Source organism: Chiloscyllium plagiosum, unplaced genomic scaffold (genome assembly GCF_037043375.1).
Source record: "Chiloscyllium plagiosum isolate Xiang-an unplaced genomic scaffold, Cpla_swu_hap1 HiC_scaffold_50, whole genome shotgun sequence".
In the NCBI taxonomy this organism is placed as follows: domain Eukaryota; kingdom Metazoa; phylum Chordata; class Chondrichthyes; order Orectolobiformes; family Hemiscylliidae; genus Chiloscyllium; species Chiloscyllium plagiosum.
This window is the reverse complement of record NW_028270188.1, coordinates 43,585,559-43,605,898: the sequence shown is the minus strand read 5'-3', so window position 1 is coordinate 43,605,898 and position 20,340 is coordinate 43,585,559. Positions and strand designations below refer to the sequence as shown.

General features: G+C 44.1%; 1 protein-coding gene across 3 annotated transcripts in view; it reads left to right on the top strand.

Moving 5' to 3' along the window:
• Positions 1–20,340, top strand: part of pfas (phosphoribosylformylglycinamidine synthase) — an 82,830-nt gene that overhangs the window by 13,282 nt on the left and 49,208 nt on the right. For all 3 annotated transcript variants that reach the window (XM_043694627.2, XM_043694628.2, XM_043694629.2), the window contains 10 exons: positions 6,872–6,977; positions 7,296–7,436; positions 7,700–7,824; positions 7,907–8,035; positions 8,202–8,333; positions 8,452–8,580; positions 12,674–12,747; positions 12,891–13,047; positions 17,796–17,857; positions 19,401–19,562. In XM_043694627.2, the coding sequence (XP_043550562.2) occupies positions 6,872–6,977; positions 7,296–7,436; positions 7,700–7,824; positions 7,907–8,035; positions 8,202–8,333; positions 8,452–8,580; positions 12,674–12,747; positions 12,891–13,047; positions 17,796–17,857; positions 19,401–19,562 (1,217 nt within the window). The remainder of the gene's footprint in view (positions 1–6,871; positions 6,978–7,295; positions 7,437–7,699; positions 7,825–7,906; positions 8,036–8,201; positions 8,334–8,451; positions 8,581–12,673; positions 12,748–12,890; positions 13,048–17,795; positions 17,858–19,400; positions 19,563–20,340) is intronic.

The following is a 20,340-nucleotide window of genomic DNA, read 5'->3' as shown; positions in this document are numbered from 1 at the left end:
AACAGTAAAATTCAAATTTGGTTGTATTTTTGTATCTTGGGTCATAATATAAACTGGTCAAATTTGAATTTGTTGTGTAACATAGCAACTCGTCTCAAGCTATTTGTTTCACAGCCAAAAGTTACAATTTTAAATTTTTCAGCGTGTTTTTTTTAGATTACTTAGTGTGGAAACAGGCCCTGCGGCCCAACAAGTCCGCACCGAAGCACAACCCACCCAGACCCATGCCCCTACATTTACCCCTTCACCTAAGACTATGGGCAATTTAGCATGGCCAATCCGCCTAACCTGCACATTTTTGGATTGTGGGAGGAAACTGGAGCACCCGGAGGAAACCCACGCAGTCACGGGGAAAATGTGCAAACTCCACACACACAGTCGCCTCAGGCTGGAATTGAACCCGGGTCTGTGGCGCTGTGAGGCAGCAGTGCTAATCACTGTGCCACCGTGCTGCCCAAAACCAATTACACACTTGCGAAGGAAGGTGGATTTTGTGCTATGGTTAGACTCCCTATAGATTTCATACAGTGTGGAAACAGGTCCTTTGGCCCAACAAGTCAATACTGACTCTCCGGAGAGTAACCCACCCAGTCCCATTTCCCTGTGACTAATGCACCTATCCCTACAGGCAATTTAGTGTGGTCAATTCACCTGAACTGCATATCTTTGGACTGTGGGAGGAAACCAGAGGAAACCCACGCAGACACTGGGAGAATGTGCAGCTGCCCGAGGCTGGAATTGAACCCGGGTCTGTGGCGCTGTGAGGCAGCAGTGCTAACCACTGAGCCACCGTGGTGCGGTGATTAAGTCCTTGCCAGCTTTCACTCTTTCACATGCCTACACCTTCATAATACCATAGTGTTCAGGAAAGTGTAGGCTATGTGCATTAGTTAGGGAAAATGTAGAATAATAGGGGAAGGGAAATGGGTCTGGGTGGAATACTCTTCCCAGGGTCGGTGTGGACTTGTTGGGCAGGTTCTGTCACAGACTTTTGCTCTTTCTCTTTCTTCACAAACCTGCTGAATTATTCTAGCTCCTGCAGTGTCCTGCTTTTCTGCAATTATTTACTCTTGGTTTATCTTTATCCCTCGTCATCTGCTTTAGATGAATAAAAGAATAGCATAGAAGAGGCCTTTCAGCCTATCGAATCTGTGCCAACCTAGCTATAGAAATCTCACATGTCATAACATTCAAAACTAAGGGCTATTTCAAATGCACATTACGTGCTTTTTAACATTTGTGAGGGTTTCCCTCTACTACCCTCCCAGATATTGCTTTCCAGATTCCTACCACCTGGATGAAAGGAATTTTCCTCATCCATTCTAAACCACCTCTGGTTATGATTCAAAATGTCCTAACACTGGTGCCACTGTCCATTACCCAGATTCATTCCTAAAAGTAAATCCATTCTTGTGGAGTTAAAATGTTCTCCATGTATTTTCCCGACTGGGCTCCCTCTGAATTATTTGGAATACCGCATTCAATTCTGGTCTAAATTGATCACATTATTATTTTTATGGTAATTGAAATGACTTGCTTGTTCCTGTATTTGTCGGAGATTGCTGACATATTTGCTGATCTATCTCCCTCAGGCTCTTTGAGGGTGAATTATAAACTTAGTCATGTAATTCTGGCAAGAGTTTGTACCAGGTTTTCCATTTGACCTAATTTAATAGTCCTTTGATTCGTTTATGGAATCTGTTGAGATCTTTCCTCCTTTTTGTTCCATCTCCAATTTGTCTGAAGACCCTGCAAACGGGAATCTTGAGCTGCCATTTCTACTCCTTCCAGCTGTAGTAACTACAGCACCCTCTTCTCAGTCTTCACTCTCAGCCCATCTAGCTTATTTTGGACAAGTTCATGTTAACATTATGTTGGCCAAGCTCCAAGAACTCAATAAGCATGTGGACTTTGCTGCCAGCCCAGTTGACCATCTGACCCATGAAGTTCTGTTTCTCCTAGAACCAGTTGCAATGTTCCAGGAATATCTCTCTTCTGAAACTTCTCCCTATCAAGGCATTCATCTGCTCTGGCCTTTTAATCTGCACTAGCTGAGGTGTGGTGCTGAGTGTGCTGGAGGTTCAGAAATTTTTGCATTTTGTTTCTAACTCTCTCTCAAATCTGCCTGTGTGATTTCATGCATCTTTTAGCTTGTGGTGTTATTGACAACAATCTCACTACTTGCCTTCCTGTCTGTGTTCTGCAGCTGCTCAGTAATATCCATGGCAGCTTGGATTTCTAACCTTTTGGTGTTGAATTTTCTGAAATTTTTTGGAAGCATTGATGAGGGTAATGCTTTTGACATGGTATGGATGCATTTTCAGAAGGCATTTACTGCAGTGTCTCACAATATACATCTGAAAAATGTTGTAAGTCACGGTATGAAAGGAACAATGGTAACATAGATAACTTGAATTAAGTCCCATCAGGTGACTGATAGCAAAGGTAAGACCCTTTGGCAAAGGAAATTTGGCAAATTGGATCCATGAGCAGCAGGAAGCAGTATGTGATGGTTGGAGGTTGCTTTCTGACTGAAAGTTCTGTGTCCATTTATGCCCCAAAGGGGTCAATAGTGGTGTCCTTTCTGTTTGTTGTTTATATAAACAATTTAGATTTGTATGTAGAGGCTTTGATCAGTAAATTAGTTCAAATATGGTGGAGCGGTAAATAGTAATGACATTGGCCTTCGATTGCTTGTGGATAGAGACAGGCTGATCAGTAGCAATAAAGTTCAGTGGATAAATTTCAGTTGATGCAGATAAGCAGAACAAACAAGACCAGGGGTAAAGTAGTTAAGAAGGCGCTTGCCTTTAATTGTTGAGGCATAGAATTAAGTGTAGAGAGATTATGCTGGAACTAAAATGCTGAGTGAGCTACAACCTGAGTATTGTGTATAGTTCTGAAATCCATGTTGTAGGAGGGATAGCATTTCAGTTTGTGCAGAGGAGATTTTACAAGGGTGCTGCCTGGCCTGGAGAGTTCCAGTTATGAAGAGAGATTGGATAAACTGGGGTTGCTTTCCTTAGAGCGGAGAAGGTTGAGAGGCACTTGATTGAGATGTATAAAATGATGAGGGACATAGATAGGGTAGACAGAAAGAAACTTTTCTCCTTGATGGCAGGATCAATGACCAGGTGGTGTAGATTTAATGTAAGAGGTAGAGGTTTCGAGGAAATGTAAGGCAAAACTCTTTCATTTGGATTGTGATAGGAATCTGGAACTCGCTGCCTGTGAGGATAATAGAGGCAGAAACACCCATGACCCAAATGTGCATTTGTGATGGCAAGATGTACGGGCTCTGAGCCAAGTGCTGAAAAATGGAATTACAATATTTAGGTGGTTTTTAATTGGTGCAGACTCGATTGGCCAAGTAATTTAAAGTTTCTATCATTCTGCCAATTTTAGACGAGAGTAATGGTCAGTAGGTATTTTTCAGGCTGGGGGGGGAAGGTTGGTCGCAGAGTTCTGCAAGGGTTGGTATTGAGACCTTTATGTAGGCCTTTTGTCGTCTATTGGGTTTACACTGGATATCAATAACCTAAGGCATGCCTAATAACGGGATGCTCCCAGTGTGAGAGTTGTAGTCATACTGTGTGGCAACAGACCCTTGGGTGCAACCAGTCCATGCTGAGCATAATCCCAAGCTAAACTAGTCCCACTTGCCTGCTCCTGGCCCATATTCCTCCAAACCTTTTCTATTCATGAACTTATCTAAATGTCTTTCAAACATTGTAACTGTACCCGCATCAACCACTTCTTCAGGAAGTTTGTTCCACAGACGAACCACCCTCTATTTGTTTGGCCCTCGTGTATTTCTAAAATCTCTCTCGTCTCACCTTAAAATCGTGCCCCTCGTCTTGAAACCCCCCTCCATCAGAGGGAAAGGACTGCTACCATTAACTCGATGTCTCTCCCCCAATATTTCAACATTTCTATAAGGTTGCCTCTGAACCATCTTAGCTGCAGTGAAAAAGCTCCCAGCCTATCCAGCTTTCCTTTATAACTCAAGCCTTTCATGCCTGGCAACATTCTGGAAAATCTCCAGCTTAATACTATCCTTCCTATAACTGGGCGACCAGAAATGGGATATAGTATTCCAGAATAGGCCTCACTCATGTCCTCTACAACTTCAACATAGTTGCCAACTTCAACATAGTTGCCAACTCCAATACTCTAAGGACTCAGCAATCAAGGCAAGCGTGATAACCTACTTTCTAACCACCTTGTCCACATAACACAAACTTCATAGAATTATGTGCCTGAAACTTTAAGTCCTTCAATTATACAATGAGATTTTGGAGAAGGTTTGTCACTCAGGTTGTGGATTAGGTTGAATATTTGCTCCCTGAGTTGGTAGGTTCGTTCTCTGAAGCTTTGTCACCATGTGATGTAACATCATCACTGAGTTTCCGGTGAAGTGGTGTTGTTCTGCCCTGCTTGCTTTTTCTGTCTTGGTTTGTTATGGTAAACAAATATCATTTCCAGTTCTGTTTCTGAGAGGTTGGTAAATGCGTTCCAAATCTATATGTTTGTTAATGGCATTTTGGTTTGAATGCCAAGCCTCTAGCAATTCCTGTGCATGTCTTTGTTTAGCTTGTCCCAGGATGAATGTATCATCCCAGTTGAACTGGGGTCCACCATTGTCGGTGTGCACGGATATCAGTGATATTTGGTCATTTCCTTTGGTGATTTGGTGCTCATGTATCCTGGTACATGCCTGTTTGTCCAATGTAATGGTTGTTGCAGTCCTTGCAGGATATTTTGTATATGACATTCGTTCTGCTGGTTGTTGGTATGGGATCTATTAAGTTCATCAAGAGCTGTTTAGGTGTGGTGATAGGTTTGCGGGCTACCATGATGACAAGGGTCCAGAGTAGTCTGGTCATTATCCCTGAGATGTCTTTGATGTATGGCAGGGTAGCTAGAGGCTCTGGGTGTGTTGTGTATTTTTTTTAAGTCGGTTGTGTAGGAATCGGCGGTCTGCACTTATTGGGTACCCGTTGTTCCTGAATACGTTGTATAGGTGTTTTTCCTCGGCTTCTCATAGTTTCTGGGTGCTATACTGTATTGTGGCTCGTTTAAATAATGTCATGATGCAGGTCAGTCTGTGGGTGTTGGGATGATTAGTCCTGTAGTTGAGTATCGTGTCTGTGTCTGTGTCTGTGTCTTTCCTGTAAACACTGGTCTGCAGCTCTCCGTTGGCGTTTTGTTCTTCAGTCATGTCCAGGAAGAGGAGTCTGTTATTGTTCTCCTCTTCTTTGGTGAACTATTATACCAGTAAGGATGTTGTTTATGTATTTGTGGGTTTCTTCTAACTTTTTGCTTGCTTTTGATGAGCTTTGATATAAAAACTTTAGTTTCTGCTTGCTGTTCACCGCTTCCATATCATCCAATCAACTTATAATGCTTACACAGCATAAGTCTACGAAAGCCACAAATGTAGCTGATCAGTAGTATTTATTTTTACATCTGTTTTTCTGTGCATGTTCAAAACAGCACTTCATTGTTTCCAGAGTTACTGTGACAGTTCAGTTCATTTCGATTGATTTACAATGTAAGTTCCATCTGCGAAACACAAATACTTTTAAAATTCAGCGACAGTTATAATCATGAGGTCATCACCAGGCTTCATATGTTTTCTTATGTCATTTAGCTTCATTTTGGAGAGCCCTGCAAATTGTAAGTTAATATCTGCACTTGCTTTTTCTAATTATATGTTAATGGTGTGAATTTGGGTGTGCAGGGGACAATTTCCAAGTTTACAGATGACGTTAAACTTGAAAGATGTGTAAACTGAGGAGAAGGATAGTGGAACTCCAAAAGAATATTGACAAGTTGCTAGGTTGCCTGGCAGTGTGATGGAGGCAGGCTCATTTGAGGCATTCAAGAGGATAAGTTTTTAGAGAGTAATAACAAATGGAGTTACGGGTTAAATGTAGGAGATTGGCACTAAGTGATGGAGCTGGAACAAGCCTGACAGGTCAATTAGCTTCCATCGTCATCATTCATTGATTCCGTAATCGGCATTATGGGAACTACACCAGCCTACAGTCAAATCTGCACAGGCAGAAAGACCTGCCTGTTCCTCTAAATATTGCTTTCCTAACTTCCTTCCTAGCTCCCACACCTGGTATAGCTGAGTGAGCCACAGAGCCAGAGATTCAGGTCTCATTGCATTCCATTGGAGAGCCACAACTTCCACTGGTTTCAGATCTGAATACTGGCTTTGGAGGGAGATGCACAGAGGTTCTTGTGCTATGTGGCTGGTCCTCTTTGCTCACTCATCCTTTCATCTGCAGGCCTAACACATCAAGAAAAGTGGTGTCCACTGTTCTTTTGTCCTTTTTTGGTAACTGTGATTCCAGCTACTGATCAGTCTCTATAACTTGGAGCTTGTCAGTCCAGCTGCTGATACCTCTGCCCGTGTGGATGTGCAGGATATAGCAAACTTTCTGTAGTTTTCCCATGGGATAGGATATGCACGACATAGGACTGACGTGTCTGTCATGATCCTATCTGTTAGACAAACAATAAACTTGCAGGAAATAAAGCAATGTTTGTTGTGTGCTATTCTGCATGCAACCTAATGAACTTAGAAGAAAAAATTATTAGACTACCAAATATGTTTGCATGAAATACTGGAGCAGGCTACAGTAATACTGAATACCAAGCACCAGATTGTTGTGGTGTGACCCTTGACCTTTTGTTGCTGAGGTGGATGTTATGGCAGCAGCTTCTTAAGCTGCTTCACTCTTTCTCCAGTTCTGTTTATTCCTGTTGCGTTTGTGCGCATTCTCAGTCTGAAACATTTGGCTGAAACATGAATTGTCTCTCTAGAAAAGGGCTAATGCAGACTATCTTCCTTCCACAGGGTTGGCCTTTGATGCCTGGGACCTGGAATATTACACGGGATTGTTCAGAAAAGTGGGCAGGAATCCCAGCAGCGTGGAGTGTTTTGACCTGGCACAGTCCAACAGGTGAGGTTGACCACTGCTACACCCTGTGGTCCACTTGACGTTCTTGTCAAACTCAAACTAGTCTGACTGCCTCACTCTCTTGGATGTGAATCGGTTCCCTAAATTAATCCAAGTGCCGCACTCTCCAGTGTCTATCAATCCATTAATCCCACTGCCCCACACTCTTCACGCATCAATTCCACTGCCCCACTCACTCCCCCATTAGCATCTCTGCCATTCCCCCACCCCAAACAGGTGGTGCACCCATTCCACTCGTGCCCATCTCTGCCCCTCTTGTTTGTTGCTTTTGGTAATTACTACTGGTTTGTCTGCCCCCAGTGAACACAGCCGGCATTGGTTCTTTAAGGGGCGTTTGGTGATTGATGGTGAAACCAAAGAGGAGAGCCTTTTCGACCTGATCATGAAGACACAGGATTCTAGCAACAAGAACAACGTTATCAAGTTCTCCGACAACAGCAGGTTAGCCTCAGCAGTATTGCAGCTGAGGGGATGGCAGACAGCATGATAAACGAGGAAAGGGAAAGGAAGCAAGCATTGATGTGGACGGGACTTCATTCATGTTGGGGACAGAGTCTCATTGCTGCGCAGTTTGAGCTGTGTGTATCGATGAATTGGGGGTGATGAGGTTCTTGTTGGAGGACAACACGATCACTCTCACAGAGGATGTTGATCCATTTTAACTTTCGGATCAATGAAACACTTGTTCTCTTTCCACCCTGCAGTGCAATCACCGGGAAAGTTGTGAAGGGTCTATATCCCAGCAATCAGTCACAGGCTAGCAAGGTGAACATAGGAGAAACGATGAGACATGTAATCTTCACTGCAGAAACACACAACTTCCCCACAGGTTTGTGTCCATGTCTGTGATTCTCTGTCTGGTTGTCTTGCTGAGGTGTGATTCACTGTTAACTGGCTTGTCACTGTCACAGGTGTTGCTCCTTTCAGTGGTGCTACCACGGGGACTGGAGGTCGGATCCGTGATATACAGTGCACAGGTCGAGGAGCACATACCATTGCCGGAACTGCAGGCTACTGCTTTGGGAATCTTCTATACCCAGGTGAACTTTGAACTGAGGACCCATGTCCGTAGAAAATGGTTCATCGAGCAGCATCACTGCTAACATTTAATTATCCTGCTGCAGTGCTTTCGTGATATTTACTTGATACCAAGCTTGGAAACTGCGACTCGTGGTTAACGCAAGATTAACGTGCTCTTTTTTGCAGGCTACGAGCTGCCCTGGGAAGACCGAACGTTTGCCTATCCTGGGAATTTAGCACGGCCCCTGGAGATAGCAATAGAGGCCAGTAACGGAGCATCGGATTACGGAAACAAATTTGGAGAGCCGGTCCTAGCAGGTGAGTCACAGTGGGCTGGTAAGATCAAGACAGGTCCTTAACAGGCCAAGTACTCCTCAAGCTTACTTTGTCATGGACACTCAAGGTTTGACCAAAGCCTTTTGTTTAAATATTTCAGGATTTGCGCGGTCATTTGGGATGCTGCTTCCTAATCAGGAGAGGAGGGAATGGTTGAAACCAATTATGTTCAGTGCTGGGATTGGAACAATGGAAGATCAGCACGTCCACAAAGAGCAACCAGAACCAGGTGGGTGCTGTTTGATCTCATGAGGGATGGGGAAGGTGGCTCAGCAATAGTTTTTTGCATCTTTCCTGAAGGTGTTTGGAACAGTTCAGAGGTTGCTTGACTCTGAATCTAACCATATGCTATCTGTTTTGGGAGTGTTTAATGGGGACTGTTTAGAGGGAGCTTTACTTTCAGTTTTAAAAAGAAGAGGGGACTTTTCTTGTGTCTAGCCCTGTAATATGCCTCTCCTGGGGCTATTTGGTGGCAGCAGTGTGGAGAAAGCTTTATGTTCAGTTTAAAATTGTAGAGGCAGCTTTACTTTGTCCAACCCATGCTGGTAGTGTTTAATTGTTATTTTAGCTAGTTCCTCTTTTTTGCATTTAGGTTTACTTCTTCTCAATCATGGAATCACATAGTTTAAAAAAAGACATTGGGGCCCATCAAGACAGCTTTGGCTGTACACTAAACCTGCACGAGTCCCCTTGTCAGCACCAGACCCATAGCCTTGAATGCTACGACATTTCAAGTGTTTTTCAAGTACTTCACCCACACATCCACTGCATTCTAGACTTCCATCGCTCTCTGGTTGAAAGATGATAGTTTTATCACATCCTCCTAACGCCCACCTTACCTATCCTTGGCCTACATAACGACATTCTAAGATTGAGAGTTGCCCCCATTATTCAACCTTACCATCATCAAGTGCCTCTATTATTTGGTACATTCCAACACTTAGAGTATTCAGTCCTCCTCCCCAGCAGGATAGAGGTTTCTACTGCTGAAAATGTGTTGCTGGAAAAGCGCAGCAGGTCAGGCCGCATCCAAGGAACAGGAGAATCGACGTTTCGGGCATAAGCCCTTCTTCAGGAAAGGCTTATGCCCGAAACATCGATTCTCCTGTTCCTTGGATGCTGCCTGACCTGCTGCGCTTTTCCAGCAACACATTTTCAGCTCTGATCTCCAGCATCTGCAGTCCTCACTTTCTCCTCAGAGGTTTCTACTGCCTAAGATTGCCTGTCCAGAAGAATAGAGTTGAATCTCTTAGTTCGGCTGCATCTATAGTTTCAATATATCAAATAGATTATTTAAAAAGTATTGATTATGGGATCAGACTGTTTTGTTGCACACTCTTTGAGCTAGTATGCTCTCTCAAGGCTTTTCCGGAGTGTTCTTATCAGAACCAGTCTCTGTGTCCAAGGCTGATTGTCTTCTACAACACATTTCCTTAACTTGTCTCTTTGCCACTTGCATGAATGCTCCGATTCTGATTTTGGAAACTGCTGCCTCAACTAACAATGCCCTTCAACCATCTCATGATAACTACAAACCATAGGCAGCCATTTTGTTACCTTCAGCCACGGGCAGATCCAATAACCACCAGCCTCCGACTCCTTCCGCAAAGCCAAATTTGGATCCAGCTGACTAAGTTACTCTGTGGTCTTGAATTTACCCCAGTAAGTTGAGTGCAAGAACTGAGACCGCTCCTGAGCGCAGATCCTGTATCATATTCCCACTAAGTGGCACAGTGTATGCAGCTGTGCAATAAAACTCGCCTGATAAAATGCCTCTTTGGAAAGGGCTGCAAACAGAGATGGTGTCGTCAGACCTTCTGCAGCTATTTGATTTTTTTTTTGGCTCTTTTTAAACTCCTAACCAGTTGTTTTATGGTGTACTAGGTTAGTCTGTCTCTTAGACATAAGAGAATCCCTGCACTAACCTCTGGTTTGAGTACTGTAACATCTGCATTGAGGGTCCTGATGCACTGGTCAACAATAATGTCCCCACCCCCCACCGCCACACCAGTTCTGTCCTCCGACTGGGTTATAAGTGGATGCAAGGAGGCTTCACAGTGATTTAGTCCATTTGATTGAGTGGGCAAATATACACAGATGCAGTACAGCATAGCTAAATGTGAAATTCTACACTTGATAAAAAATAAAGTAAAACAAAAGTATTGTTTAAATGGCAACCTATAGGGAAGTGTGGATGTCCGAAGAAATCAGGACGTTCTTGATCATCAGGATATACAGGAAGCAGTTTGGAAGGCAGGTGGCATTTGGCCTCCGTTGCAAGAGGATTTGAATTTTGAAATAGAGATGTCTAACTGCAATTGAAGAGGACCTTGATGAAACCAGACCTGGAGTATCATGTGCAATTTTGGTCTCTCTACCTAAGGGGCAATATATTTGCCATATACGGATTGCAGAGAAGATTCACTCGGCTGATACCAGGGAATGCAGGACCCTGTTATGAGGAGAGATTGGTTTGACTGAGCCTCCATTCACCAGAGTTTTAGAAGGGTGAGAGAGGATCTGATAGAATTTGATACATTTTAAACTAAGCTGGAAAGATGAGATTTAGGGAGATTGTTTTCCCTTGTTTGGCAGTAGATAACGAGGGGATACCATCATAGGATAGGGGTTAGATCAACTAGGGCCGCAATGAGGAAATATTTTTCATTCAAAAGACAGTGAATTTGGGGAAACCGGGAAATACATTCATAGAATCCCTATAGTGTGGAAACAGGTCATTCAGCCCAACAAGTCCACACTGACCCTCTGAAGAGTATCCCACCCAAACCCGTTCCCCTGCCCATATTACTCTACATTTCCCCTGACTAATGCACTGAGTCTACACACCCCTGAACAATGTGGGCTATTTAGCATGGCCAATCCATCTAACCAGATTTGGATTGTTGGAGGAAACTGGAGCACCCAGGGGAAACCCACACAGACACTGGGACAATGTGCAAACTCCACAGAGGCAGTCGCCCAGGGTTGGAATCGAACCAGGTTCCTGGCGCTGTGAGGCAGTAGTGCTAACCACTGAGCCACCTTGCTGCCCATCAATTGATGAAGATAAATAGATCATGAAGACAAATACCAATTTTTTTTAGATTATAACTTCTGAAGAAGGATCACTTTTTTCCCCTCCGTCAATGCTGCCAGAGTAGTTGAATTCCTCCAGCTATTTCTGTTTTGGCTTCAGATTTCCAGCATCCATAGTTGTTTCTTTTTATTTTTGTCAATATGTGGAATTCTCTACTACTGTGAAGGCCAAGTTAAGAAAGTTTTTAAAGATTTTAAAGGCATCAAAGAGTTGGAGAAAGTGGGAATATGAGATCACCGAGACAGAGAGATGTACAGCACTGAAACAGACCCTTCAGGGTCATCCGTGCTGACTCACCCATGCTGACCAGATATCCTAGATTAATCTAGTCCCACTTGCCAGCATTTGATCCCTATCACTTTCAACTTTTCCTATTCATGTGCCCCTCTAGATGCCTCTTAAATGCTGTAAATGTACTAGCCTCCTCCACTTCCTCTGGCATCTCATTCCATACACGCACCACCCACTCTGTGAAAACATTGCCACTTAGGACCCTTAAGTCTTTTCCCTCTCTCCTTAAACTTATGCCCTCTAACTTTAGCCTCCCTAACCCTGTTGAAAATACCTTATCTGTTTACCCTGTCTGTGACCCACATGATTTTATAAACCTTGATAAGGTCATCCCTCAGCCTCTGACGCTCCAGGGAAATAGCCCCAGCCTATTTAGCCTCTCCCTATAGTTCAAATCCTCTAACCCTGACAACATTCTTAAATCTTTTCAGAACCTTTTCAAGTTTCACAACATCATCTTTCCTATAGCAGGGAGATGAGAATTGAACATAGTATTCCAGAAGTGACTTAACCGTTGTTCTGTACAGTTGCAACATGACCTCCCAACTCCTGTATGGGATTTGATTAATGCACTGCAAGTGTACCAAACACCTTCACTGTCATATCTACCTGTGACCCTATTTTCAAAGAACTATGAACGTCTCCTCCAAAGTCTCTTTGTTCAGCAACATTAAGTGTACAAGTCCTTGAGATAGAAAATCAGCTGTGATCATACTGAATGGCAGCACAAATTTGTAGGGCTGAATGGTCTGGCCCTGGTTTCTATCTTTCCTGGGGGCTGGCCCCTCAGTCTGTACCTTGGAACTACGCATGGGCTCATGTTTTTTCAATGCAAGCCATCAAAATAGCTCTGATCCGTCTATTATCACCACTCCCTGTTTTGTTTTTTGTGTATTTTGACTATCTCTGCACTGACCTGTGTCTCTGGTTTCAGAAATGGAGGTGGTGAAGATTGGAGGCCCAGTCTATCGAATTGGAGTAGGGGGTGGGGCAGCCTCCTCAATCCAGGTAAGGGTCAGCTTGATGGGACAAACAGCTGCAAAGATGAGAGACATTGGGGTGGGGTGGTGAGTGAGTGGAAGCCTCAAGAATGGAGAGGTTACTCCTGTTTCTGTGATTGTTACTCTCCTCCTCTTCGTCTCTTATCCCAGGTGCAGGGCGACAACACAGCAGAGCTGGATTTTGGAGCTGTGCAAAGAGGGGATGCTGAGATGGAGCAGAAGATGAACCGAGCTTTGCGAGCCTGCATAGAGAGCCAGGGCAACAATCCCATCTGTAGTATTCATGACCAGGGCGCAGGAGGCAATGGTGTGTGGAGATACCTTCAGCTAAGAGGCTGGGGCTGCATGTTGTTGATGGAATATGATGGGCGGAGGGCTTCATGATAGGTACAAGAGCTTGTGACATTGGAATGCATTTGTAGCTACTTGTGATTGTATACAGAGGAAATGAATGGGAAGGCGTTAAGGTCCATGGAGATAGTCAGTGAATGGGAAGGAGTTTGAATATTCTGCATGGTTGGAGTGGGTGAAGAGAGGTTTTAGGGGAGGAACTGTTGGGTGAAGTTCACAGCACAGAAGCAGATAAGTATTATTGTTTTAAGTGTGACCAACAGAAAGTCTGCAGTAGTGAGTAGAGTGGGTTCTTCTGTTTTTGGAGATATGTCTCTTGATTAAACTTAAAATATAAGTCATAACTATTAATTTAACCTGGGGCAGTGCTTGTAGAGGAATAAGACGGTACTATTTTCTGGGTCTGTAGATTGTGAAGAAGCAAAAATGGCCTTTAGTAGAGTGATATGTGCGTCTTGTCAGATGTGGGAGTTTAAAGGGAGTTTAATAATTACAGTGGATTATATCTGCCATAAATCCTGTTGGTTTCAAATCTTATCAAATCAAATGGATCTGTTGGAGAGACAGTTAGAAGCAATGAGGAATTTGCACCAACAACAGTATGAGAGGTAAGAGAGGTAGGCAGCTAGTGCAGGAATCTTTTGTGGCTATACCCATTTCAAATAAGTATGCTGTTTTGGAAAATGTAGGGGGGCATGGATTCCTGGGGGAACATAGCACGAGCAGCCACGTTTCTGGTATTGAGACTGGCTGTAATGCAACAAGGGGTACGTCGGGTTCCAAGAGATTAATTGTGTCAGGGGATTCTCTAGTCCGAGGTATAGACAGACATTTCTGTGTCCAGCAGCTAAAAATCAGACTGGTGTGTTGCTTCCCTGGTGCCAGGATCAAGGACATCTCAGAGAGGTTGCAGAATGTTCTCACGGGGGAGAGGGGCCAGCAAGAGGTCATTGTCCACATTGGAACCAACAACATAGAAATGGAAATGGTTGAGAGTCTGAAGGGAGATTACAGAGAGTTAGGCAGCAATTTGAAAAGGAGGACCGAGAGAGTAGTAATATCTGGATTACTCCCGGTGCTACAAGCTAGTGAGGGCAGGAATAGGAGGATAGAGCAGATGAATGCATGGCTGAGGAGCTGGTGCATGGGAGAAGGATTCACATTTTTGGATCATTGGAATTTCTTTTGGGGTAGAAGTGACCTATACAAGAAGGATGGATTATAGCTAAATTGGAAGGGGACTAATATACTGGCAGGGAAATTTGCAGGAGCTGCTCGGGAGAATTTAAACTAGCAAGGTGGGGGGCTGGGGGAGGGGGGAGGTGGGACCCAGGGAGATAGTGAGAAAAGAGGTCAGTCTGAGACTGGTACAGTTGAGAACAGAAGCGAGTCAAACAGTCAGGGCAGGCAGGGACAAGGTAGGACTAATAAATTAAACAGCATTTATTTCCATGCAAGGGGCCTAACAGGGAAGGCAGATGAACTTAGGGCATGGTTAGGAACGTGGGACTGGGATATCATAGCAATTACAGAAACATGGCTCAGGGATGGGCAGGACTGGAAACTCCATGTTCCAGGATAGAAATGCTACAGGAAGGATAGAAAGGGAGGCAAGAGACAAGTGGGAGTGGCGTTTTTGATAAGGGATAGCATTACAGATGTGCTGAGGGAAATTATACCTGGAAATACATCCAGGGAAGTTATTTGGGTGGAACTGAGAAATAAGAAAGGGATGATCACCTTATTGGGATTGTATTATAGACCCTTTAATAGTCAGTGGGAAATTGAGAAACAAACTTGTATGGAGATCTCAGCTATCTGTAAGAATAATAGGGTGATTATGGTAGGGGATTTTAACTTTCCAAATATAGACTGGGACTGCCATAGTGTTAAAGGTTTAGATGGAGAGGAATTTGTTAAGTGTGTACAAGAAAATTTTCAGATTCGGTATGTGGATGTGTAAAGTGCAAAACTTGACTTACTCTTGGGAAATACGGCAGGGCAGGTGACTGAGGTGTCAGTGGGGCCAGCGAACGTAATTCTATTAGATTTAAAATAGTGATGGAAAGGGATAGACCAGATGTAAAAGTTGAAGTTCAAAATTGGAGAAAGGCCAATTTTGATGATATTAGGCAAGAACTTTTGAAAGCTGATTGGGGGCAGATGTTCACAGGTAAAGGGGCGGCTGGAAAATGGGAAGCCTTCAGCAGTGAGATAACGAGAATCCAGAGAAAGTATATTCCTATTAGGGTGAAAGGAAAGGCTAATAGATATAGGGAATGCTGGATGACTAAACAAAATTGAGGGTTTGTTTAAGAAAAAGAAGGAAGCATATGTAAGGTATAGACAGGATAGGTCGAGTGAATCCTTAGAGTACAAAGACGATAGGAGTATATTTAAGAGGGAAATCAGGAGGGCAAAAAGGGGACATGAGATAGCTTTGGCAAATAGAATTAAGGAGAATCCAAAGGGTTTTTACAAATACGTTAAGGACAAAAGGGTAACAAGGGAGAAAATAGGGCCCCTCAAAGATCAGGAGAATCGACGTTTCGGGCATAAGCCCTTCTTCCTGAAGAAGGGCTTATGCCTGAAACGTCGATTCTCCTGCTCCTTTGATGCTGCCTGACCTGCTGCGCATTTCCAGCAACACATTTTTAAGCTCTGATCTCCAGCATTTGCAGTCCTCACTTTCTCCCTCAAAGATCAGCAAGGTGGCCTCTGTGTGGAATCGCAGAAAATGGGGGAGATACTAAACAAGTATTTTGCATCAGTATTTACTGTGGAAAAAGATGTGGAAGATATCGACTGCAGGGAAATAGATGGTGACATCTTGCAAACTGTCCATATTACAGAGGACGAAGTGCTGGTGTCTTGAAACGCATAAAGGTGGATAAATCCCCAGGACCTGATCAGGTGTACCCAAGAACTCTGTGGGAAGCTAGAGAAGTGATTGCTGGGCCTCTTGCTGTGATATTTGTATGATCGATGGTCACAGGTGAAGTGCCTGAAGACTGGAGGTTGGCTAACGTGGTGCCACTGTTTAAGTAGGATGGTAATGACAAGCGAGGGAACTATAGACCAGTGAGCCTGACGTTGGTGGTGGGCAAGTTGTTAGAGGGAATCCTGAGGGACAAAATGTACATGTATTTGGAAAGGCAAGGACTGATTAGGGATAGTCAACATGGCTTTGCGTGTGAAATCATGTTTCACAAACTTTGAGTTTTTTGAGGAAGTAACAAAGAGGATTGATGAGGGCAGAGCGGTTGATGTTATCTATATGCACTTCAATAAGGCATTCAACAAGGTTCCCCATGGAAGACTGATTAGCAAGGTAAGATCTCAGGGAATACAGGGAGAACTAGCCATTTGGATACAGAACTGGCTCAAAGGTAGAAGTCAGAGGGTGGTGGTGGAGAGTTGTTTTTCAGACTGGAGGCCTGTGACCAGTGGAGTGCCACAAGGACCAGTGCTGGCTCCTCTACTTTTGGTCATTTGCATAAATGATTTAGATGCGAGCATAAGAGGTACTGTTAGTAAGTTTTCAGATGACACCAAAATTGGTGGTGTAGTGGACAGTGAAGAGGGTTACTTCAGATTACACAGGATCTTGACCAGATGAGCTAATTGGCTGAGAAGTGGCAGATGGAGTTTAATTCAGATAGATGCGAGGTGCTGCATTTTGGGAAAGCAAATCTTAGCAGGACTTATACGCTTAATGGTAAGGTCTTAGGGAGTGTTGCTGAACAAAGAGACCTTGGAGTGTAGGCTCATAGCTCCTTGAAAATAAAGTCGCAGGTAAATAGGATAATGAAGAAGGCGTTTGATATGCTTTCCTTTATTGGTCAGAGTTGGGAGGTCATGTTGCGGCGTTTCAGGCCATTGGTTAGGCCACTGTTGGAATATTGTGTGCAATTCTGGTCTCCATCCTGTCGCCAAGATGTTGTTAGTCTTTTCTGAACCCTTTTAAGTTTCACAAGGATGTTGCCAGGGTTGGAGGATTTGAGCTATAGGGTGAGACTGAGGCTGGGAGCTGTTTTCCCTGGAGCATCGTAGGCAAACCTTATAGAGGTTTACAAAATTGAGGGGCATGGATAGGGTAAATAGGCAAAGTGTTTTCCCTGGGGTTGGGGATTCCAGAACTAGAGGGCATAGGTTTAAGGTGAGAGGGGAAAGATATAAAAGAGACCGAAGGGGCAACTTTTTCCACACAGGATGGAATGAGCTGCCAGAGGGTGTGGTGGAGGCTGGTATAATTGCAACATGTAAGAGGCATTGGGATGGGTATATGAATAGGAAGGGTTTGGAGGGATATGCGCCGGGTGCTGGCAGGTGGGACGAGGTTGGGTTGGGATATCTGTTCGGCATGGATGGGTTGGACCGAAGGGTCTGTTTCCATGCTGTACTTCTCTGACTCTATGACTCTAACTACAGTGAGAGAATGAGAAGGGGTTTAGATCCTTTGGGATTCTGTCAGTGTGAGTGAATGAGATGGGGATTCATTGGGATTGGTTACAATGGGAGTGAATGAGAAGGAGTTTGAATTCTTTAGAATCTTGTACAGTAAGAGTGACTGGGAAGGGATTTAGTTCATTGGGATTGTGTGAATGAATGGGAGTGGTTTAGGGATTCTTGTTTTCTGCAGTCTATTACTACCATCTGTATTTGGCTGGTATCAAGAGCTGATGGTTTTGTTCTGCCGTGTAGGTAACGTGTTGAAGGAGCTGAGTGAGCCAGCTGGGGCTACGATTTACACCAGCAAATTCAAGGTGGGCACGTTGTTGATACAGTAGAAGTGTTCACAGCAAGAAATTAAATGGAGGCAGCTCAATACTGAATGTGAATGACTGTGGGTTCAGATTTAGGGGCAGCACGATGACTCAGTGGTTAGCACTGCTGTCTCAGCACCAAGTTCCCAGGTTCAATTCCAGCCTCAGGTGACTGTCTGTGTGGAGTTTGCACATTCTCCCTGTGTCTGCGTGGATTTCCTCCGGGTGCTCCAGTTTCATCTCCCAGTCCAAAGATGTGCACGTCTGGTAAATTGACCATGAGAAATTGCCCGTAGTGTTAGGTGCACCTTTCAGAGGGAAATGGGACAGGGTGGGTACTCTTCAGAGGTTCGGTGTGGACTTGTTGGGCCGAAGGACCTGTTTCCACATTGTAGGGAATCCTAATCTAATCTAATCCAATCTAATCTCACTGCTGACCCATTTGCGAAAAGCAAGTCATGATGAGCACAGAAAAGGGATGACCATGGCTCTCTGTCCTACAGTCCATTTCATTTTCCCTGATTACCCCTGCATGTTTATTCCCTCAAGTAAAATTGCAGATCTCCCCTCATCAGCTCTGTGCATAAAAATGTAATAGCCATTCACTGAATAAAACATTTCTTTTTCATATTACCCCTGTAGCTCTTACGCAAATGCTGAAATCTGAGTTTCATCATCTTTCGACACCACTATCAGTTAATGGTATTGCAGTCCCTGTTGCGACTGATAACTCAGATACTTGAAATCCTAGTAACCAACTACACAAGATTTCAATTTTTAAGATGTTACTGTAGCACACAAACTAAAACCAGCCGTGATTAACCATTTTCAGTGAAGCTTGTATTGCAAAATCATTTAAAGCAACCAACAATCTCTTTCTACTTGTAATTATTCTGTGCCTTTAACAGACACGCAGTTCTGTCATAACCAATTGAAAGTGAACCTGAAGGCATTCTGTCATTATACTTTTACAGTTGGGCAACTGATCCCTGAACCGACTTCTGTCGTGAAATTATCATGGGGATTTTCTCCATAACCAAAACTAGGCCTATGGTCCACTCTCATTTAAACACTCTGTTGTGTCCTTTCTCTGCCTGTCTCACGTGCCCACCTCTTCTCTCCCCATCTTGTGCACTTGCCTACTACAGTTGCTGTTCTCCAATCATCTAACATCCCTGTGTTTTGGGGACATAGTGATTATGGCAAGCTGTCTCACTATTTTCACCCCTGCTATTTTCATCAAGTTGAGATACAAGCCATCCAGTCGAAGTGACTGATTTACCCTTCAGAGCGACAGTCTTTGCATTAAATCTCACTCCTCGGTTTTTGCACAATCCAGTGCCTTCACTTCCTTCACATCTCTGATATTTTGTCAGATTCCTGTTAGTGAGAAAACATATACAGCACATATATTTAAGTATTCTTACCTTGCACTGAACCTCCAAACATAGGGTCAATGATGACCCATGTTCCCCATCATTGAAGGTGGGAGATGCCTCAAGGATTTGAATATTGCCCTTGACTACGTTTGCTGTCATTGAAGGTTGGTGATCCGACCCTGAGTGTGCTTGAGCTGTGGGGAGCTGAGTATCAAGAATCAAATGCTCTTCTAATGCGCTCCAAAGACTCAGCATTTCTCCAAGCCATCTGTGATCGTGAGAAATGTCCAGTCGATTTTGTGGGTAAAATAACAGGAGATGGAAAGGTGAGTGAAACCTCTTTATCAGGCAACTGTCTGTGTGGAGTTTGCACATTCTCCACGTGTCTGCGTGGGTTTCCTCCGGGTGCTCCAGTTTCCTCCCACAGTCCATAAATGTGCAGGTTAGGTGAATTGGCCATGCTAAATTGCCCGTAGCTTTAGGTGAATGGGTAAACGTAGAGGAATGGGTCTGGGTGGGTTGCTGTTCAGAGGATTGGTGTGGACCTGTTGGGCCGAAGGGCATGTTTCCACACTGTAAGTCATCTAATCTAATCACTAAGGTGGGAGGCTGGTGCTGGGATTGGCAGATGGAGTCAGACTTTCTATTTGTTTTGGGGAGCTGTGAAATGGGGATCAGTCAGGGGTCTGAGCTCCGTGTGGGGGGTTTGGGAATCCGTGCGAGTTTGGGTTAGTGTAGTGCAGTGGAAGATGGTGGCGAGCAGGACTGAGTGTGGGGATTAAGATGTGGGCATTGGGATCAGTGCAGGCAGGGTTAGTGTGGAGGGCTGGGAGATGGGGATCGGAGCAGGACACCGGGATTGGAATGTGAGCCTTGAGGTTCATTATGGGGGTGTCTGTAGGGGAAATAATTCACAGGGAAGGACACACAGCAATTGGCTGTCCTGGAGTAGTGTGGTTGGCATTGCTTGGCTGCTCCTGGAAGGGATGGGCTGTGATTTGTTGTTGGGAATGGGAACTCAGCTGCAATTAGCTGATCAAGTGGGGTTCTTCATATGGAGAAGCCAGGACTGTAGGCTGAGAGGTTTGATTGAACAGACTATGT